Here is a 20,397-nt window from a genome sequence, read left to right as displayed (position 1 = left end):
GGGCAGGCTACCTGTCGGGCCATTCATGCTCCCGTGCCTAATTTTAGCAGCATTTTCGGTGGCTTGGCAAAGTGGGCCAGTAGCTCCCGCGGTGATTCCTCGGTTTCTGGGACACGGCTACGCTGGGTCAGCGGCAAAGTGGGGCGGATGGGAGGGGGGAGCCAAGGACAAGGGCAAGGAGACAGCCTGGGCTGCGTGCGTGTAGGGGACTCGTGTGGGGGCCGCGTCTGGAGGGGACGAAGGGCAGTGACCACCTTGGTACCTGGGCAGCTGCTGGGTATCAAAGCCGGATGTGCCCCTCCACGTGCCCCCCATCCGGTGTGGGGACAAGGCCCCCAGCCGCATGGGAACCTGTTGTTTCCCCCCTTCGCCGGTGTCCCGGTCCTGTGTCCAGCAGAACAGGAGGGAGGGGCAGAGGAGAAGGCCCGTCCGGGGATGTACAGAGCTTGAAGGTCCATGGGCCCCGCTGAGCTCTTCCCCGCTCCGAGCTTCCTGCCCAAGCCTGCCTGCTGTCTATTCCAGCCGCCTGTGATGCTGCGGCTCCCTGTGGCCCCGCGGCCCCACGATGCCCCGAAGCCCCGTGTCCAGCGAGGAGGAGCGGCGCAGTGTCAGCGAGTACCCCGAAGGGGGCTCCGAGTCCGACAGCTCCCGGGACGGCCCGGGGAGGGGACCCGAAGGGGCGCGGGGCCGGGCTGGGGGGGCCGGCATTAGCCTGGCCTCTGCCCGCCGCCTGCAGGGCCGCTCCATGTCGGTACCCGACGACGCCCACTTCAGTATGATGGTATTCCGGATTGGGATCCCAGACCTGCATCAGACTGTGAGTGGGGAGGGTCTAGATCGGACTGGGACGCACCGAGTCGGGCGGATGTGGGAAGCAAGGCATGTCGGGAACAGGAGAGAAGGCCAGACCTCTGAGGTCCTCCCGGCTCCAGATCCCATGGCCAGGGGAGACTGACTGCGGGGGCGGGGGGGAGATCCCCAAGAGAGGCAGAGGGACGGGCGCTCTGCAGCGGCTGGCCTTCCCTCGGAAAGGCCCACCGCTCTCCTGAGCCTCGGCACACTCTCGTCCCTACCCCAGAAATGTCTGCGGTTCAATCCGGATGCCACCATCTGGGCTGCCAAGCAGCAAGTCCTGTGTGCCCTGAGCGAAAGCCTCCAGGATGTGCTTAACTATGGGCTGTTCCAGCCAGCATCCTCCGGCCGGGATGCCAACTTCCTGGAGGAGGAAAGGCTGCTTCGAGAATACCCCCAGTCCTTTGAGAAGGGCGTACCCTACCTCGAGGTAAGCGGCGCCCCGGTCTTGGTCTGCCCAGCTCTCTCCCCCCATACCCTCCTCCCAAGGCACACCCTCTAATTGAGGCACGTCTTCCAATGACTTTCTGGCAGGTGGTGCTCCGGAAATTGTTGGACTCTAGAGCTAGGTTGCACAGCAGTTAGAGCAGTAGAGCGCCAGGCCTGGAGATGGAGCAATGTCCTTGTATTAGAGATGAGGGAACTGGAGGGGAGGGGTCAGGAGCCTTGTTCAAGGTCAGAGAAGCAAGAAGCGGCACCGACTTTTCGACCACAGAGCCATGGCTCTCTCCCCATTCCCCGCTGTCCTTGGGGCAGTTGGAGAATGCTCGTTTCCAGCTTTGGTGGGATTAGATTGATCCCTTAGTCCCTCTGGGCCTCAGTCTCCTTCTCTGTAAATGTAAAAAGAGAAATTGAAATGGGTGGTCCCTCTGGCCACTTCCAGCTGGCACACAGGCCACCCCCAGTCCCCTGGCCCCAGTAGAAGGCTCCTGTGGCCTTTCCCCAAAGGTTCTCCTTACCAGGTAACAATCTGCTGCCTGTATACCATTCCAGTTACCCCTTGTGGCCATGACCCCAGCTTCCCCAGGACAATAGTGTACTGTCTGACTGCTGGCCCCTGGTGTCCCAGAACACTTCATGCTCTCTCTGAGACTTCATTTTCAAGGATCCCCTGACCCCTGTGTCTGTCATGGAAAGACACTCAGGGTTATCTCTCTCCCCCTTTTTCACTCTGGGAATCCACATCTCCATTCCTCTTTACCTGACATTCATTGTTAGCCTGTCCCCTTTGCTCAGCATGAGTTGCGGGCAGGGCCAGGGGGCTGAGGGGTACTTCCCTTCCCATCCCCCCATTCCCTCCTTGTCCCCCAGTCTTGGGCTTCCTCCCTAGCTTGCTGTCTCCCTGACTCTGTCTCATGTCTCTCTCTCTCTAATGTCACTTCCCATTCTGCCTCAGTTCCGATACAAGACCCGGGTTTACAAACAGACCAATCTGGATGAGAAGCAGCTAGCAAAACTCCATACCAAGGTGAAAGAAAGGAACTCTGTCTCCATCGTCTGCTTCCATCCCTGTGATGCCTCCAGCCATCCTCCCACATTCCCCCCTCATCTTCCCCTCTCCATGTGTGAGCCTCAGAATTTCCCCCAGGACTCCCCAAGTTCTTCTAATCGATTGCATGGGCTTGTGTCTAGTGCTTGACAAACTTAAAAGCACTATAGATCTGTGAGCTATAATTCTATTCTGGGACTCTACAGTCCCTTCCTGCCTCCCTGCATGCCCCTGGCATCCTTCTCCTCTACATTCCCCACTGTGGCTGCTGTATTTTTTACTTCACTAACCATATCCTCTGCCCCATGATTGCCAACACCCTCCATGCCCATTCCACTTTCTCATGAACCCCCATGTCCTTCCTCCTGCAATTCCTTATCTACCTACCTATCTGCCTATCTACCTATCTGCTTTTCTATCTGCCTGTCTATCTCTCTCTCTCTCTCTCTCTATCTGTCTGTTCCTTTATATATCCTATTTCTCTTACATTGCAAGAGGCTGGGATGGGGTTGGGGAGGAGGGTAACAGCTGTGGGTCCCATTTCAATTCCTCAAGTATAAGCTCCTTGAGGGCAAGGGATATTTTATTCTTGTCTTTGTATCCCCAGCTCCTAGGACAGTATCTTGCATATAGTGGGTGCTTAATAAATTCTTGTTGAGTTATTGAATTGAGTTGACTGGCTGCCATATCCTTCTGTGGCCCCACCATGTTCCTTTCTCATCTCATGGTTCCTCCAAGAATCCTCTGTTGACCCCTCACAGGCCTCTTTTTTGACCCCCTACTTCTTATCCTGGAACACTTCATTCCTGTCTCTTATCCTTATCCCCAATCATTCCCCATTTCATCTCCCTAAGCTTCTCCTCTCTGAGAGGGACAGGCCTGGGGATACCTGAGTCCACAAGAGAAGAGAAGTAGAGGATGTCTGGCATTGGGAGAGCCTATGTCTCCTACCATCCTCCATCCTTTCCTCTGCACATCATCCCCTACTCTTCCATGGCCCTAAGTGTGTTCTTTTTGTGTGTGTGTGTGTGTGTGTGTGTGTGTGCGTGTCCTGACCTAGACTGGGTTGAAGAAGTTTCTGGAGTATGTACAGCTTGGCACATCTGACAAGGTGGCAAGACTGTTGGACAAGGGGCTGGACCCCAATTATCATGACTCTGACTCAGGAGGTATGATCTCTAGGGTGCTGGGGATTAGAGGGCTGGTGGCTGGGTGACTAGGGGCTTGGGGGCTGGGAATCTGAGATGAACAATTGGAAGATTCCGAGGTTCATGCCAGGAGGTGAGGGTCCAGCCCCGGAGGATTGGGAATGTATTAAAAGACTAAAGGGATTCAGAATGTAGAGGACAAGGGGGTCCTGGGGATTGAGGTGAGGGGGTCCTGAGAGGTTAAGGGGAGCTATTGGATTGGTAGGTTGGAGTTTGAAGTTTGGGGAGACTACAGGTGGTGAAAGCTTATAGGCTAAGGTGTTAGGAGGCAAGACATTTCTGAGGATCTAGGAGCTTAGGGATTCTGGGAGCTGGGGAGCAGAGGACTGAGGTACTGGGGTTCTGGGGATCAAGGGACTGGGTTTGAGGGGCCCAAATGACTGGAGGGTTTGAGGTATATAAGATAAAATTTAGGGGAGGAAATGATATCAATCATTAAATGTTTGAAAGGCAGTTTTGGGGGTGAAGCTGTGCTCGGTAGCCCCAGAGGCAAAGGTAAGAGCACTGAGTGATGGTTACAGAGGGAGATGAGTCTGACAATGAAAAGGGATGGTGGCAGGGGGGTGGCCCCTCCCAGGAGGGTTTCAAGTGGAGGTCGGCTGACCACTCCTTAGAGGTTATAGAGAGGACTCCTGCTGTGGTGGGTTAGACTTGGGGTCCCTTCTAATTTGAATGTTCTGTGATTCTGGGTTTGGGGGACTGAGGGAAGAGGTGAAAGGTTATAGGGGCTACAGGCTCAGGAGGTCTGAGGATGTGGAGGAAATGGAGAATTCTGGGAGATTAAGGGACTAAAGGACATGGAGATTTGGTGGTTTGGCACAAGTTGGAGAACTGGGCCATTCCTGAGATCTGGGGGACTGGAAGACTGGGGACCAGGGGTTCATGAATTGGGGGTCAGGAGCTGGAGGCAGGAGGTTAAAGAGATCAGGGAACCAAGTGGGCTATGGGCTCAGGTGACTCTGAGGTGAAGAAAATGGGGGAAGAGGGGCCAGACTGGAGGACATAAGAACACCCCTAACCCTTCCTCAGAGACTCCTCTGACGCTGGCAGCCCAGATCGAGGGCTCAGTGGATGTGATCCGCACACTGTGCTTGGGTGGAGCCCACATTGACTTCCGGGCTCGAGATGGGATGACGGCGCTGCATAAGGCTGTATGTGCCCGGCACTGCATGGCCCTCACGGTGAGACACCCCATTCCACACAAGTAGGCCTCCAGAAATACTAATTCTTCCCCAAACATAGCCCATTCAGACTCCCTAGATATTCCCCTGAGACCCTTTCGGAACGTCATTCTGGAAAGACTCCTTCAACAAAGACCCCTCCAATAGAAACCTCAAGGACCCCCAAAGAACTCTCCCAAAGAGAGACTACCCACAAAGATTCCCCAGAGACCCTTCAGAGACTTCAGAGAGAGATGCTCCAACAGAGATCTTTGCAAGTTCTTTGGAGATCTCTCCAGAGAAGCTCTGAAATATCTGTTCTTCACTCCCCTTCCAAAGGAAGCAGCAAATTAACAAAGACCCCAGAGATCTCCTAATGAAGCCCCTCCACAGTCTCCTCAGAGGTCCCCCCAAAGGGAGGCCTCTCAGAGGACTACTAAAATACCCCCACACAAGGTATGTCAACCCACCACCCCTCTTAGACAGTCCCATGGGGGCTCTGCATTGCCCCTGGGATGCCCGCTCCTTCCCGCCGCCTTGCTGCTACTGCTGCACAGACTCAAAAAGCAGTCATCCAGTCTTAACCATTTAATGGTCCCTGAGCTTCCTGACTCCTCTCAGGGCAGCCCCTTCCCTCCTGGGCAGCTCGCCTTTCCAGGAGGTTCCACAGCCTTGACATCAGACTGTCAGCTGCTTTCATCGTCCCTCCTCCTGCCCCTGGTCCTGCCCCCGGGGCCAATCAGAACCAGGCTAATTCCTCTTCCTGGAGCTGGCCCTTTGAATCTCTGTCCATCCTGAGAGTGTTCTTCTCCCGTGAGATGCTCCAAACCCTTTCGGATGAGCCTCGTGCGGCGTGACCCCCTCCCGGCCACCCTCCTCTCTCAATGCAGCTACCTCACATGTGGTGGGCTTTAAAACTGAACCTGAAACTCCAGTGGCCTGGCTCAGAGGACACAAGCCCAAATGCTGCCCCAGGCCTCTTCATGCCTCCTAAGGGCTCCTCAGCCTCCAGATGGACTCAGGCTGACCTGGGGTCTGCTGGACCTTCCTATCTTCCCATTTCCCACTTCTATGGCTGAACACTCAGACTGTCCTCCCACACCTCCCTTCCCCCGGAGCCTCTCAATATCTAGATATGCCCTCTCCCAGCTCCTCTTCCCTGAAATGGTCCTCCTCACTTCCTCAGAGAAAGGCGGCACTCTTCCACCCCTTGAAGCACAGCACAAATATTTAGTGCAGCAGAAAGAACACTAAAGACCATTTGGAGAGAAGGGTTCAAGTCACTCATTATTTGATGACCTTGAACAAGTCTCTTGTCCTCTTTGGAGTTCCATTTCCTCTTCTCTAAAATGAAAGGATTGGATTAGATACTGTCTAAGGTCTCCTTCTCATCTTGGGCTGTAGTGAGTGCATCCCAGGGGGCAGGCTCTGGTCCCCCTTTCTCTCCCCTCGACTTCACCCTTTGCCCTCCATTTTATTCCTTATGCTGCCTCTTGGGATCAAACACAGAACTGTAGAATTGCGAGACCCTGAGGCTAGGAATTTTGGAGCTGAGTGGAGCCTTGGAGCAGAGCGGAACTGGGAGGGCACTCCAAGCAAAGAGTGGGATGGAAACAGGCTGGGATGGAGCTTAGAACACAGATGGTCAGAGTTTAGAGATGCCTTAGGAGACCCAGTATGATGACGATAGAGCTGGAGTGGGCCAAAGAGACCCTCTAGTCTGACACTTGTTTTGAAGAATAAAAAACTGGGGCAGCTAGGTGGTGCAGTAGATAGAGCGCCGGCCCTGGGTTCAGGAGGACCTGAGTTCAAATCCAGCCTCAGACACATAATAACACTTACTAGCTGTGTGACCCTGGGCAAGTCACTTAACCCCATTGCCTAGCCCCCCCCCAAAAAAAAGAAGAATAAAAAACTGAGGCAGAGAGAGGGAAAGTGACCTTTCAAGGTCGTATAGGACACTCTGGCCAAATCGGGAATAGTATCCAGGTGTCCCTCAAGCCAACAAGCATTTATTAAGCATTTAAGGTATAGGCTCTGCCAAGTTCTGGGGAAACCAACATAGAATCATCTAGGTCCACACATAAGTACAGCCCAGTGTACCAGTGCCTGGTTCACAAACTCCTGAGTACTATTGGGAGCTGAAGACAGGAGATCACTTTTGGCTTCCTACAGGAGGTAGCTCCTGAGATGTACCTGGAAGGGTGGGTTAGATTTTCAGTAAGTGGACATGTGGCAGAAGGTCTTGGCAGAATTGTAGAATGTCTTATTTAAAAGATAGTCAGTGAGTGCTTTGAAAGATATGCGTTGATCACAGCCCGCATGCCTTCATCAAGACAGGGTCGAAGCAAGTGAATCTCATTTCTTTCTCTGACAGGGCTACTAGCCTGCTAGGTCAGGGGCATGCGGTAGGTACCAGAGCTAGCAAAGCATTTGATAAAACCTCTCCTGCTACTTTTGTAAAAAGAATGGAGAGACATGGGCAAGCCCATCGTACAGTCACACGGCATTGGAATTGTTTGCATGGCTGGACCCAGAGTGTGGTCAGTAATTTGCTATCATCTTGGCAGGAAGCCTCTTCCAATAGAGAGTTCCAGGCATCTGAGCTGCTTAACATTTTAACAATGGCTTGGATGGAAACATGAATGACATGCTTATCAGAATTGCAGATGGCAAAAAGCTGGGAGGGGTAGCTAACACATTGGAAGACAAAGTCTTCTTTAAAAAGATCTTGCCTCATTTGAATAAGATAAGCTTTAATAGAGATCAATATAAAGTCTTACACTTTGGTTCAAAAAATAAACTTCTTTAGTAAAAGAGGGAAGAGGTTTGGCAATGCAGCAGTTCATCTGACAAAGGTCTGGGAGTTTTAGTGAACGGAGGTTTTGGCTAGAGTGTCATCCCAGTGACACAAAACCAAGCCCACCAGGCTACATTCAGAAAGACAGAATGTGTCCAGGACTCTCAGAGGTGACAGCCCCCATACTCTGGTCTGGTCATATCCCATCTATAGGATTGTGCTCCATTCTGGACATCATGTTTTAGGAAAGATGTGGATAAACTGGGACATCATCAGCATGACCACTGTGATGGTTACAGGCTTTGAGGTCATGCTTTGTCTGGGTCAGTTGAAGGAGTCAGGGATGCTTAGAGTGGAACAGAGAAGACCTGAAGAGGACATGACAGTTGTCTTCAAGTATCTGAAGGACTGGCATTGGGAAGAGGGTTTAGATTTGCTTTGCTTGAGCCCAGAGGGCAGAATCCAGGAACATGGAAAGAAATCTCTGCTTCATGTCAGGACACACTTTCTAATTATTAGAGCAACGAAAGAGAGAAAGGGCTGTCTCCCAAAGTCATATGTTCCTCCTCCCTTGAGATCCTTAAAGCTGTCAACAGGCTGCAATGATGGGCTGAATGAAATGAACAGATCAATGTAAATTACTGCCTACACTTGGGCTCAAAAAATCAACTTCATGAGTGGAAGGTGTGGGCTGAATTTAATAAGATGACATTTAATAGAAATGGAAAAGCCTACATTTGTTTTAAGTCATCTGCACAAGTACAGGATGGGGGATTTGTGGCTAGATAAGAGTTTATGAGAAAAAGACCTGGGGGCTTCTCGGGGGGCTGGAGCTCACTGCCAATCATCAATTCAATATGGCAGCCAAAAAGCCTAACCAAGCCTTAGGCTGTGTAAAGAGAACGCTGGTATCTGGAGTGAGGGAGGTGATAGTCCCACTAGATTTTGCCCTTCTCAGACCCCACATGGAGAACTGTGTCCAGTTCAGGGTGCCATGTTTTAGACAGGACATGGACAAACTGGTATTGCACTCAGAAGGAGACAGGAAGGTGAGAGAACTAGAGACCATGCCTTGGGAGGGTCAGCTTAGAGATGAGAAGTCTTAGTTAGGGGACAGGTGGGAGCTACTTTCAAATATCTGAAGGGCTGGGTTACACCTGACCCCAAGGTCCTCAGAATGACGAGAGGGACATTGCATCAGGATGCCAAGAAAAACTTCCTAACAACTGTCCATAAGCTGTCCATAAGTGGTATGGGCTGCCTTGAGAAAGATGTCTTTTAAAATTTTTATTAATTTTATTTTTTCAATGAACAAGGATTTATTTTCTCTCCCTCCCAGCTGCGGTGGAAGGAGTTTCCTCACCAGAGAGCTTCCTAGACTAGCGAGATAACAAGTCTGGCCTGGGCCAGATGACCTTTGAGGTCCCTTTAGCTTTAGAAAATAAGATGCTCAGGATTGGAACCCAGCTCTTCTGACTCTAATTCTGTTGTTCTTTCGGCTAAACTAGCCCAAAACCAACCGTATCGTTTTAGTGATGAGGAAACAAGGGAGGGCTGACTGCTTCAGGGGATGAAGGAAAGGGAAATGGTTTGGGTCCAAAGATCAAAGGTACATCAATCCAATGTAGACAAATCAGGATGAAGAAATGGACCCTGAGAGGGTCAGTCCCAGCTCAGCCCAACCTTCACTCTGTGCCCACTGACCCTTCCCCTCCCTGTTCCCAGGCTGAGCCCAGGACACAGCCAGGACTAGAATCGTATCTTTGTGGTCATACGGTCCAACACTCACTTTTTACAGACGGAGAAGCTGGGACCAGTGAGGGGCATGGATCCCAAGAGTCAGAGCTGAAAAGGATTTTAGAGATCAAATACCAATACCCACCCCCATTTTACAGAAGAGGAAACTGAGGCCCATAGCAGTGAAATGACTCTGCTACGGTTATACAAGTAGTCAGCATTCTAATGCAGAACTTCCAGCTCCCAAACCCTGGCTCTTTCCAGCATGCTACCATTGCTTCCTCTGCTCCAGGCCACTTTAGACAGGACCCACTCCAGTCTGCTCACCTGCCGAGGGCAGAGCCACAGTTGGAACCTGAGTGCCGGGAATCCCAACCTCGTCCTACCATGCCAGTGCAATCCCGCCCCCTCGCCTCGGCTCCCTCCCCTGTCTCTTCTGAGAGAGAGGCAAGGGTTTGCATTAACCTGCGACCTCCTTTCTATCTTTTGCCTCCCTTCCAGGCTCTGCTGGACCTCGGGGGATCCCCCAACTATAAGGACCGCCGGGGGCTGACTCCCTTGTTCCACACGGCCATGGTGGGCGGAGACCCTCGATGCTGCGAGCTCCTGCTCTATAATCGCGCCCAGCTAGGCGTCGCTGATGAGAATGGCTGGCAGGAGATCCACCAGGTCTCTGGGATCCAGGGCTCCTTGGGGCGGGGCAGAGACTGGGGAGAAAGCCGAAGTGTGGGATAGACATGCAGGAGCACTGACGGTGCGAGGTTGGGTTTCTGAAGATGAGAGAGGATGGAGGATGCTTGTGTATGCCTGGAGGATTAGGACCAGGGCGGAGTGTATGCCCAAATCCTGAGGTTGGGGGGGGGCCTGGGCTGTGTGTAGCTGTCGGGGTTTTGGGGACCCTTGGAATGGAGTGAACAGGGAGTGGATGCCTGGGAACCTGAGCGGGGCGAGGGTCTGGAAGGGAGTTTCTGAAAGGACTTCCCTCACTTCTGCTCCCTTTCCCTGATGCCCCACTCAGGCCTGCCAGAGGGGTAACTCCCAACACCTGGAACACCTGCTGTTTTACGGGGCCGAGCCAGGTGCCCAGAACGCGTCGGGGAACACGGCCTTGCACATCTGTGCTCTCTACAACAAGGTCGGTCTTTACAGGGACCTCTCCAGCTCCCGCTCTGCTCCTCCCTGGCCACCCCACACACCACCTTGCCTTTTGCCCCAGCCCCTCTCTCTGGGTCTTCCCCTGCGCCACCTGCAACAATCCACCCTCCACCCACAGCCTGGAAGCATGTGTGCTCTCAGCCTCTGCTGTGTACTCTGGGGGGATGGCAGACGTCTGCTTCGGCGCTTGTCCACAAGTTTGCAAGAGAGTGAGGAGATGAGGGCTGTGCTCAGTAAAAGGCTGTAGGTGTTGGGGGAATATTAACAACTCACAGAACGAGAGGAGTCAGAGCTGGAAGGGCCCTTCAGGCATGCAACAGCAGAGTTGTCGGAAGGGGCTCTTTGAGCTCCTTCCTCATGTTACATTTGAGGAAACTGAGGCTTAGTGTGGGCCAGGGACTTCCCAGACGCCCCACAGCAATATCCCTGGTCCTGCTGGTGGTCAGGCTTCTTGGACCCTGGCGGTCTCTGGGATCTGGCTGACGTTTGCTGAGCCTGTCCACGGCCGGCAGAGACCTGGAGCTTTTCTGGTAGGGTCCCAGTAGTAAAGTGGTGGGACTCCTGAGGTCCCCAGGAATCCTCCTCTGCTCTTGCCTCTCCTATCCATCATGACCTTCCACAAACCATCCCAAGGGAATCTGCCATCCCTAGGGAGGCCTGCCTGCTGGGGCAGCAGGTTGGGCTGCATATATGATGAGCCCAGCTCCTGCCTTCCCTACTTAGAAGCATACTCCCACAAGAGCAGACACTTGCAATGACCCAGAATCCTAGAATTTATGAGGTACCAGGGATCTCAGCAGGTATCTAGGCCACCCTGAGAAAAGATCAGCTAGCTTTCGCTTGTACACCTCCAGCGATGGGAAGCTCATCATCTCATCCACTTTGGAGCAGGACATTTTTCCTTCTATCAGCCTGACATCTACCCCTCTGTGAATTGTGCTTCTTGTGCTAGGTCTGTCCTCTGGAGCCAGGCAAAACCATCTCTCCCTTTATCCTCTGGTAATCCTTCCCACTCACCAAGCATGTATCTGTCCTCACCCCCCAAGTCTTCTCATCTTCCCCAGTTCCTTCAAAGTACCCCACAAGAGTACGGTTTTCCATCTCGTCCTCCTCCTGGCCTTTGTCCTCCCATGAGTTCCCTCAGACCTATCAAGATCCTTCCTCTAATGGGTCACAATCCTCCAGATGAGGGTCTGAGCAAAGAAGGAGACAGTGGGTCCATTACCAGCCCCACCTAGTTCCAAACATCATGCTTCTCTTCTTGCTGCCTAAGATCAAGGTCGCTCTACTTGGCCATTTCATTCCAGTCTTGTAGCAGATTGAGCTCATGGTCTACTCAGATCTTTAGGTCTTTTTCACATGAACTATTGTATAGCCAAACATGCCCTGTAGAGACAGCTGTTGGCATAGTGGTTAGGAAGACCTGAATTCAAATAATGCCTCAAATGCTTATTAGCTGGGAAAGTCAACATCTGACTGCCCGAGTTTCCTCATCTGTAAAATGAGGATAATAATGGCAGCTAGCCCTGAGGGTTGTTATGAGAATCAAATGAGATCATATTTCTAAAGTTCTTAGCACAGTGCCTGACACATAGTAGGTGCTCTATAGAGGCTTCCCCCCTTCTCCTTCATCCTATATTTATATTTAACCTCAACGTAGACCTTAAATGTAGTTTTATTAAGTCCATCCCATTGTTCTGTCCTCTTGATGTCTGTTTTGTTCTACATTCTAAGATAAAAAATGAGAGTGCAAGAAAGCCCAGATCAACTCCATCTTTGGGTATTAAAAGAACTAGTGGGTGTGGTTTGGTAGAGCAAGAAACCTACCCAGGTACAGAGAATGTTCCCAGATGGGAAGAGGCCATGGGAGGCAAACTCTCAGCCCTTGAGCTGGCCCTACATCTCCGAGCTTAGCATCCCAGAGGTGATGGGTGAACATCTGCAGAGGGCCAGGTGATCCCAAGAGCCAGGCTGGCTTCATCCACCTGGACCTCATTTCATTTTCTGACAGTGTTTCTAAACCAACAGAGAAATGCCAGATATGATTTACCTGGATTTGAATAAGGCATTCGAGAAAATATCTCATCGTATTCTTGTTGGAAAAGATGGAGAGATGTAGGCTGGGAAGATGAACTTGAAACTGGCTTAATAGCCAGACCCAAAGAGTAATATTAATGGCTCCGTGTGTGCTGGACAGGAAGGCTCCAGTGGAGGACCAGGGCATCTGGGTGAGGCTTGGTGCACATGTTTTCTCCATGGCTTATTTGTGGATGACACATGCACAAGGCTAACATGCTGGATGACAATGCCAGGCCCCATCTTGATGGGGTATGAGCACTGGGCTGAAGCTAATAAGATGAAATTCAAATAAGGCCCTATCCTTGGGTTTGAAACATGAATTTCACTAGCCTTTTGTCTGAAAATCACTGAAAGTTTTAAGTGAACTTCAAGCTGGAGACTTATCATGGGAGGGAGGGAGGAGATAGGGAACAGGCATTAATTAAGCACTTACTACGTGTCAGGCACATTTGATCCTCACAACAACCCTGCAAAGCAGGTGCTATGGTTGTTCTATCCTTTTTCAGTCGTGTTCCACTCTTCATGACTCCATTTGAGATTTTCTTGGCAAAAATAGTGGAGTCATTTGCCATTTCCTTCTCCAGCTCATTTTACAGGTGAAGAAACTGAGGCAAACAGTGAAGTGACTTGCTCAGGGTCATGCAACTACTAAGTATCTGAGGCCAGATTTGAACTCATGAAGATGAGTCTTCCTGACTCCAGGCCCAGTGCTCTACCCACAGAGCCATCTAGCTGCTATCATTATCCTCACTTAAAAAATGAGGAAACCAAGGCAGGCAGAGGTTCAATGACTTGCCCAGGGTCACACAACTAGTGGATGTCAGGACTGCCTGACTCCAAACTCAGCCTGGCTCTATCCACTGGGCCACTAGTGCCATGTGGCAACCCCCAAAGCCCATGTGATCTGAGTTGCATGAACAGGGACTTAACTTTCAGGAGCGGTGAGGCAACAGTCCCACTGCCCTCATCAGACCCACCTCTGGAGTATTGGGCTCAGTCCTTGGGGCTGGGGTACAGGAAGAGTCTTGATTAGCTGGAGAGTGTCCAGAGGACAGCAAGAAGGGCCCTGACATCATGCCATGTGGGGATCTGTCAAGGGAATTTGGAATGTTTAGCCTGGACAAGAGGAGATTCAGGGGGAACAAGGTAGCTGTCTTCCCATATTTGAAGGGCTGTCATGTTGAAGGACAACTGCAATTGTTAAAGCTGACCTGAGAAAAGCAATAAGCCGCAATTGCAAACTTAGTCTTGATGTCGAGAAAATCTTCCTAGCAATCAGAGCTGTCCAAACATGGAATAGCCCCTGTAGGTAGTGAGCTCCCCACACTGGAGCTGGAGACCGAGCAGAGGTTGGGCTGACCACTTGTCTGCTATGTTATGTGGGAGGTGGGGTATGCTGTGGACTGGATGGTGGCTGAAGACTCTTCCTGCCCTAAAAGTCTGTGCTTCTCTGTATCAATGATCTTACCCAGTGTTCCATTAGCGGAAAATCTAATACGCCTTTTACCTATGCTTTCATCCACGACCTTGATGAAGGTGTTGATGAGAATGAGGCCAAGGAGAGGTGCCTGGGGGATTCTGCTGGATGGGTCCAATTCCACATTCCCTGAGCCCACATCTCTCTGTCTTGACCCCAAAGGCATCAGGAAGACTTTGCCCTATGCCTCGCTGCTCTCCGCGTCTCCCCTACAGCGTTCTCCTGACCTGCCAGTCTTTGCATCTTTGCAGAAAACTTTGTCTGGCTTGCCCCACTCTTTACCATCCCGTGGGGACCGACTGCATCCCTCTCTTAGTGTTTCCATCATTTGAGCTTTGAAAATGTTGCCAGGCATTGGCTGTCGAGCTTGTCAGCCTAGAGTCGGAAGAATCAACCTCTTTGCCTTTATGAAAATCTGGATATCGCCAGGCTCCAATCTTAGAGCACAGGATTTAGAGCTGGGAGAGTCCTCAGAGAACCCCCGGTCCAAGTCTCTCATTTTACAGATGAGAGAAGTGGAGAAGAAGCCCAAATCCGCCTCCCTGTGACGTCATCACAGTCCTTCTAGTTCTGCCTTCTTGGGCACCTCTCCCACTCTGTAAGATTCTTCAAAGCCCATTCCAGTGTTACAGAGGAGGAAACTGAGGCATGCAGTGGTGGGCCCCTGGCTCCAGACAAGAGGTGATAGCAGAGTTTAGAAAGGGGAAGGGGCCCCTGTGGTCCAGGGGTCCTTCGAGGAGCTTGGAAACAAAATCATAGATCCTTCAAGCCCTGGGGATCTCAGCATTCATCTTATGTTGTTATTATGATATTATGATGTTATGATGATATTCATCATTAGTCCTGTCTGATTCTTCATGACCCCATTTGGGGTTCTCTTGGCAAAAATACTGGGGTGGTTTGCCATTTCCTTCTCCAACTTGTTTTACAGAGGAGGAAACTGAGACAAACTGGGTGAAGACAGCCACTAAGTTCCCGAGGCTGGATTTGAACTCAGGGAGAGGAATCTTCCTGACCCAGGCCCTGTACTCTGTGCACTATGGGGCGCCCTAGCTGCCTTTCAGCACTCATCTTAGTCTGTAGCCTTTCCCTGAATAGTATGCCTGACCAGTGATCGTAGCCTGATCTTGACGACATTTAACGATGGGGAGCTCTCTTGATCTGAGCCTTGAACGATGCAGGTAGCCATCTCTCCAAAGCCTAGCATTCTCTCTGGGCCTGTCTTGGCCCTCCTGCCCTCTGCTACCGAAGATCCACCTCCATCTTTATGTCCCTTTTATGCATTCTTCCTGTGTACTTCTAGACTTGCCTAAAGGAGGAGGAATTCGGCCACTGTTCAAAATATCCATTGGCTTCCTGCTGCCCTGAGACTGACCAACAGCAGACCCCCGGTTGGGCCTTTCATGGAAGGCCGCTGCCCTGCTTCTCCACCCAGGCGTGCTCATGGGACCCCCTCAGAGAATCAAGCGAAGCCAGGGAGAGAGCTTTGGATGCCTGGAAGTGCTCCATGCAGTGCATCCCTGAAGGCTCATTGAGGTCTTAAGCTACTAAAGATTAAGGCTGCACCAAGACTTTGGGGGCACCCTGTCTATATGAACTAGTATTATTATTATTATTATCCTTCAAGGTTCAGTTTGGATACTGCCTCCTCCAAGAAGCCAGCCTCGGTGACCTCATCAGGAAGTGGTCTTTTGGCACTTTATAATTCCTATTATAAACCTATATTCATTTTGATGTCACATCACTTTTTGCATCCTCAAAAGGTTGGCCACCAAGTGGCCACAGCCACTCATTAGACTATGCAGTGGGTGAGTAAAGGGTGAACTCTGCGTCACCACCTCTATGACCCTCTGGGCCTTTTGAAACCTGCATTCTGTACATGTTCGCCAGGTCTCACTGGGTGCTTCAGCATGGCACAGAGCTCAGACTCTGCCAGGCTAAAAAAGCTTCACCTGTGGCCAGGGCTGGTGTTGAGGATGGCCCAGTTCAAGGCAAGAGCCTCAGTCTCACGAATGTGGCCTCAGCCACTCACGAAAATTATCTCCTCTGGCCCAGAGAGGCTGGGATTTGTGTTGGACTTGACTGTGCTGTCCTGTCATCAGCTCTTCCTGTACTGACTTTGGGATTCTCCTGCCCTCAGTGAAGGGCCATCATGAGTTGTTGTATCTGACAAATCCCTCTCTGTGCAGCCGAGCCCGTGAGGAGCCCTCTGACCTTAGCCAGGCTGGGCCCTGGAGCAGCCAGCAGAGCATCTGAGGGCCCAGGGCGACACACAGGCCTTGGTGAGGGAGCTGAGCAGGACTTTCATGGATAGTATCCACCCTCAGGCCACACCGAGGCGTCAATCAGTGCAGTGCCATTTTTCTGTGTCTATACTTAAAGACTTTAAGTCTATTGTCTGGGGACCCCCTGGCCCAGCTAAATGCTTAGAAGCTAAAGTGTATATATAGTATAGCCCCTCTCCCAGTGAGGGGCTGTCAGTCAGCAACAAGCATTGATTAAGTGCCTACTATCTGCCAGGCACTGTGCCAGGTACTGGAGACACAAAGAACCATCAGAAGGAAAAAAAAAGGCAAATTAGCCTACACTGACAGAATCACTTCCAGTCCCTACCCAACCCTCACCATTAGACTGGAAGCTCCTTGAGAGCAAGTCTAGGGTCCAAATTATCCTTTGTTTTAGTGTTTCCCCCATCTTCCCTGGGTCTTCGAACTGGCATAGTTGAGTCTTAATAAGTATTTGTTACATGAAAGAATGAAATATGCTGACAGGCTGGACCAAAAAAAAAAAAAGAGACTGAAGAGGCGTGAGTGAGTGAGTGAGTGAGTCTGTGAGAAGGTCATTTTAGGCAGAAGAAAGTTCAGGGAAGTAAGGCTAGGAATAAGGAAGCATAGCAGGCTGGTGCTGGGGGTCAAGGGGCTGCCCCCAGAATGGCTCCTGGCATGGGAAATTCAATCCTGGACCGGTGCAACCTAGGACAGCCCCAGCCCCCTGCCCTGGCCCCGTGTGTCAATTCTGATGTTCTCATGTCCACCCCCTCTTCCATCCTTCACACCATACCACTCCCTTTGGGATGCCCCAGATCTGCCTGAGGTCTGTCCCCCTGCCCTGGCCTGCCCTAACCCTGAACCTCTCCCCCCACCCCTGCCTGCAGGAGACGTGTGCCCGAATCCTCCTGTATCGGGGGGCCAACAAGGAGGTGAAGAACAACAATGGACAGACCCCTTTCCAGGTAAGGAGACCCTGGAGAGGTTGGGGGGGAGGGGAGGAAGTAGAGGTGAGGACTGGAAGGAAGGAAGGAAGGAAGAGTGAATAAAGGAAAACAAGGTATGCAAGTTACAGGAGAAAAGGGAAATTGGAAGAAATAGGAGAGGCTATGGGCGATATGTAAGATGGAAGAGGATGGCAGGGGTAGAAGAGGGGATAGGAAAACAAGGGGCGAAAGATGGGAAAGGAGAGGAGAGAGGGATGCTGGGGAGGACAGGGGACATAGGAGAGGAAAGATAAGGAGGGGTGATAGGAGAAAGTGAGGAGGAAGGATGATAGGGAGATGGTCAGTAAGTCAACAAGCATTTATTAAGTGCCTACTATATACCAGGCACTGTGCTGGTGCTGAGGAGACAGAGAAAGGCAAAAGATAGTCCTTCTGTCAAAGAGTTCATAGTCTAATGGCAGAAACAGCATGTAAACAACTCTGTACAAACAAGATATGTGTGAGACAAATTGGAGATGATCCACAGAGAAAAGACACTAACATCACGGGGGACTGAGAGAGACTTCTCCCAGAAGGTGGGCTTTTAGTTGAGATTAAAGAAGTTAGGAGGCAGAGATGAGGAGGGGGAGAGTACTAGGCATGGGGGAAGCCAGAGGAAATGCCTGGAGCCAGGAGATGGAGCAGCAAGGCCAGTGCCATAGGATTGCAGGTGGCAGTAGTGACAGGAGAAAGCAGAGAATAAAAGTAGGACAGGAGTGGAAAGGGAAGATAGGAGGCAGGAAAGGAGAACTAGAAGAGGAAGGGAGAGGACATGGAGAGAGTTTGACGAGAAGAGAAGTGGAGAGAGAAGGGATGGAAGGAACAGGGAAGGAGGGAGGGCAAGGATAGAATAGGGAGGGGGAAGAGGAGAGGGTGTGAAGGGCAGTGGTGGAGAGAGGGGACTGAAGAATTGAGAGAGTAGAGAGAGAAGAGGGAAAGGAGGGAGGGAGAAGAGGTAGAGGCAGTACAGAAGAGGAGGCACAGGAGAAGATCCAGGTGATGGCTTGGAAGGGCAGCAGGGGGGAAGAGTCAGGAAAGTAGAAGAGAAGGGTAAGGGCAGGAGGGGGCATTTAGGGCGAGGAATGATCAGAAAATGGGCGTGATATAGAAGGGCTTAGGGAAAGGGAGAATAGGGCTATAGGGGAGAGTGATGGTAGGGGAACATAGCTAATTAGCAAACTTTGGGGGAGTAGGCTAGAGCTAGGCTTGCTGTCATGATTGTTCTTACCTGGCCCCTGGGGTCACCTCCTCTCTTCTCTGCCCCCATCTGGGCCAGGTGGCTGTAATAGCTGGCAACTTTGAGCTGGGGGAGCTGATCCGAAACCACCGAGACCAGGATGTGGGTGAGTGAGGTGGGGGCTGGAGGTTAGGGGATGGTGAGGGTGACATGGCAGATGAGAGAGAGGAGCATGTGTGGAACTTGGTGGCACCTGATATAAGGGGTGGGCTGAGCAAGGGATACAGGGCTGTGAGAATTCTGGGGAGTGTATGGGGCTGTGCTTGCCCCTACCCAAGCTCATCTCCCCCTTTTCCCCTCTCCCCCCACATGTCTGCCTCTATTCCTCCCACATCTCTGCCTCCATCCTCCCTTATCTCTTTCCATATCTCCATCCTTCCATTCTCACGATCCCTCTCTTTCCTTCTGATTCTCCTTTCATCTCTTCCCTCCCTTATCTCTTCACAACTCTATCTTCCCTTCCCTCATTCCTACATATCTTCTCTCTAATTTCTTTCCAACTATCTCTCTCCCCTTGTCTCCCCAAATCCTTCATTCTCTCCCTCATCTCTTTCCCCCACTTCTCCATCTTTAATTCATTCTCCTTCTTCTCATCTCTTGTCTCTTTCCCCATCTCTCTCCACTTCCCTCATCCATCTCTCCCTTCATCTCTTTCTTAACCTCATCTTCTTATCTCCACTCTCACATCTCTCTCTTTTTCCCTCACTACTCTTCTGTCCCCGTCTCCCTTGATCCTCTCTGCTTTCACCCTCATCCTTTTCACCTACCCACGTCCCCCTTTCTTATCTCCCTTTTTAATCTCCATTTCCCTCTGTCCTCATGCCTCCATTCCTCCTCTCATCCCTTTCTCTATCTTCCCAATCTGAATTCTCTCTCTATTGCTTCTTTCTCATGCATCTTCCCATCTTCTCCTCTCATCTCATCTTTCTCTCCATCTCCTCTCCATAATCTCCCCTTTTCTTCATCTCCCCCTTTCCCAATTTCATCTCTCCTCCTTCCCCATTCCTCCTATCTCATCTCTCTCCTGTCTCTTACCCTTTTCCTCTCTGCCTCTCTCATCTTTTTCTCATCTCTCTCCTTCCCTCAACCATCTTCATCAACCCCCATCTTTCCCCAAATCTCTTTCCCTCACCTTCACTCTAACCCACCCTACTAGTCCCCTTCCAGGAGTCCCCCAAGTATGCAGCCCGTCGGAGGGGGGGTCCACCAGGCACAGGGCTGACTGTGCCCCCGATGCTGCTCCGTGCTAACAGCGACACCAGCATGGCACTGCCTGATTGGATGGTGTTTTCACCCTCTGGGCCCCCTGGTCCTGGTCCTGCCCCAGCGGCCCCAGCTCCGACAACCCCCTCAACCCCAGGCACCAAACTCAGCAGCGGCACTCTGCGTAGTGCCAGCAGCCCTCGGGGTGCCCGCGCCCGCTCCCCTTCCCGAGGGAGGCACCCAGAGGAGGCAAGGAGGCAACCCCGGGGACGGCCCAGGTAGGGGGAACTACTGATATCCCCAAAATCCTTCTTTCCTATTCCCAAGACCTCTTTCCTCATGAATGGCCAAGGAAGATCCTAATCCCTCCTCTCCTGGCCTTCTGTTCCACAGATGGCCAGGAATACTCCATTACTCTTCCCACATCCCAACTCCTTTTCCCCATGAACATTCAGGGTAATCTCCATCCCCCTAATCCTCTTCTCCCACTCCCAACATCCCCTTTCCCTATAAAAATTCCTAATCATCATCCCTCCTACTCTAAATACCCTTCTGCCCCATTCCCCTGCTCTCCATACTCCTCTTTCCTATGGACACTGAGGAAAGCCCCCGACTTCCCTGTAAATCTCTCTCCCTCCCTACTTCCTCATGAATACCCTAACCTCCCTATCCCTCCTTCCCCATGACTGCCCCCAGCAACCCCAGCCTTCCTCCCCGTGGATGGCTAGAAAAGCCTTTAGCTCTCCC

General features: G+C 51.5%; 1 protein-coding gene across 1 annotated transcript in view; it reads left to right on the top strand.

Annotated features, from left to right (window-relative positions):
- The first annotated feature begins 565 nt into the window (after window positions 1–565).
- The window catches only part of SHANK1 (SH3 and multiple ankyrin repeat domains 1), a 74,563-nt gene continuing 54,731 nt past the window's right edge, over window positions 566–20,397 (top strand). Inside the window, exons 1-10 of the mRNA XM_027860896.1 lie at window positions 566–817; window positions 1,079–1,282; window positions 2,249–2,320; window positions 3,402–3,510; window positions 4,579–4,730; window positions 9,748–9,915; window positions 10,265–10,381; window positions 17,112–17,189; window positions 18,487–18,553; window positions 19,604–19,928. Of these exons, the coding sequence (XP_027716697.1) occupies window positions 566–817; window positions 1,079–1,282; window positions 2,249–2,320; window positions 3,402–3,510; window positions 4,579–4,730; window positions 9,748–9,915; window positions 10,265–10,381; window positions 17,112–17,189; window positions 18,487–18,553; window positions 19,604–19,928 (1,544 nt within the window). The remainder of the gene's footprint in view (window positions 818–1,078; window positions 1,283–2,248; window positions 2,321–3,401; window positions 3,511–4,578; window positions 4,731–9,747; window positions 9,916–10,264; window positions 10,382–17,111; window positions 17,190–18,486; window positions 18,554–19,603; window positions 19,929–20,397) is intronic.

This window comes from Vombatus ursinus, unplaced genomic scaffold, assembly GCF_900497805.2.
Source record: "Vombatus ursinus unplaced genomic scaffold, bare-nosed wombat genome assembly UNPS02014308.1, whole genome shotgun sequence".
NCBI classification, from domain to species: Eukaryota; Metazoa; Chordata; class Mammalia; order Diprotodontia; family Vombatidae; genus Vombatus; species Vombatus ursinus.
Note: the sequence above shows the minus strand (reverse complement) of the source record. Positions and strands in the feature narration are given on the sequence as shown.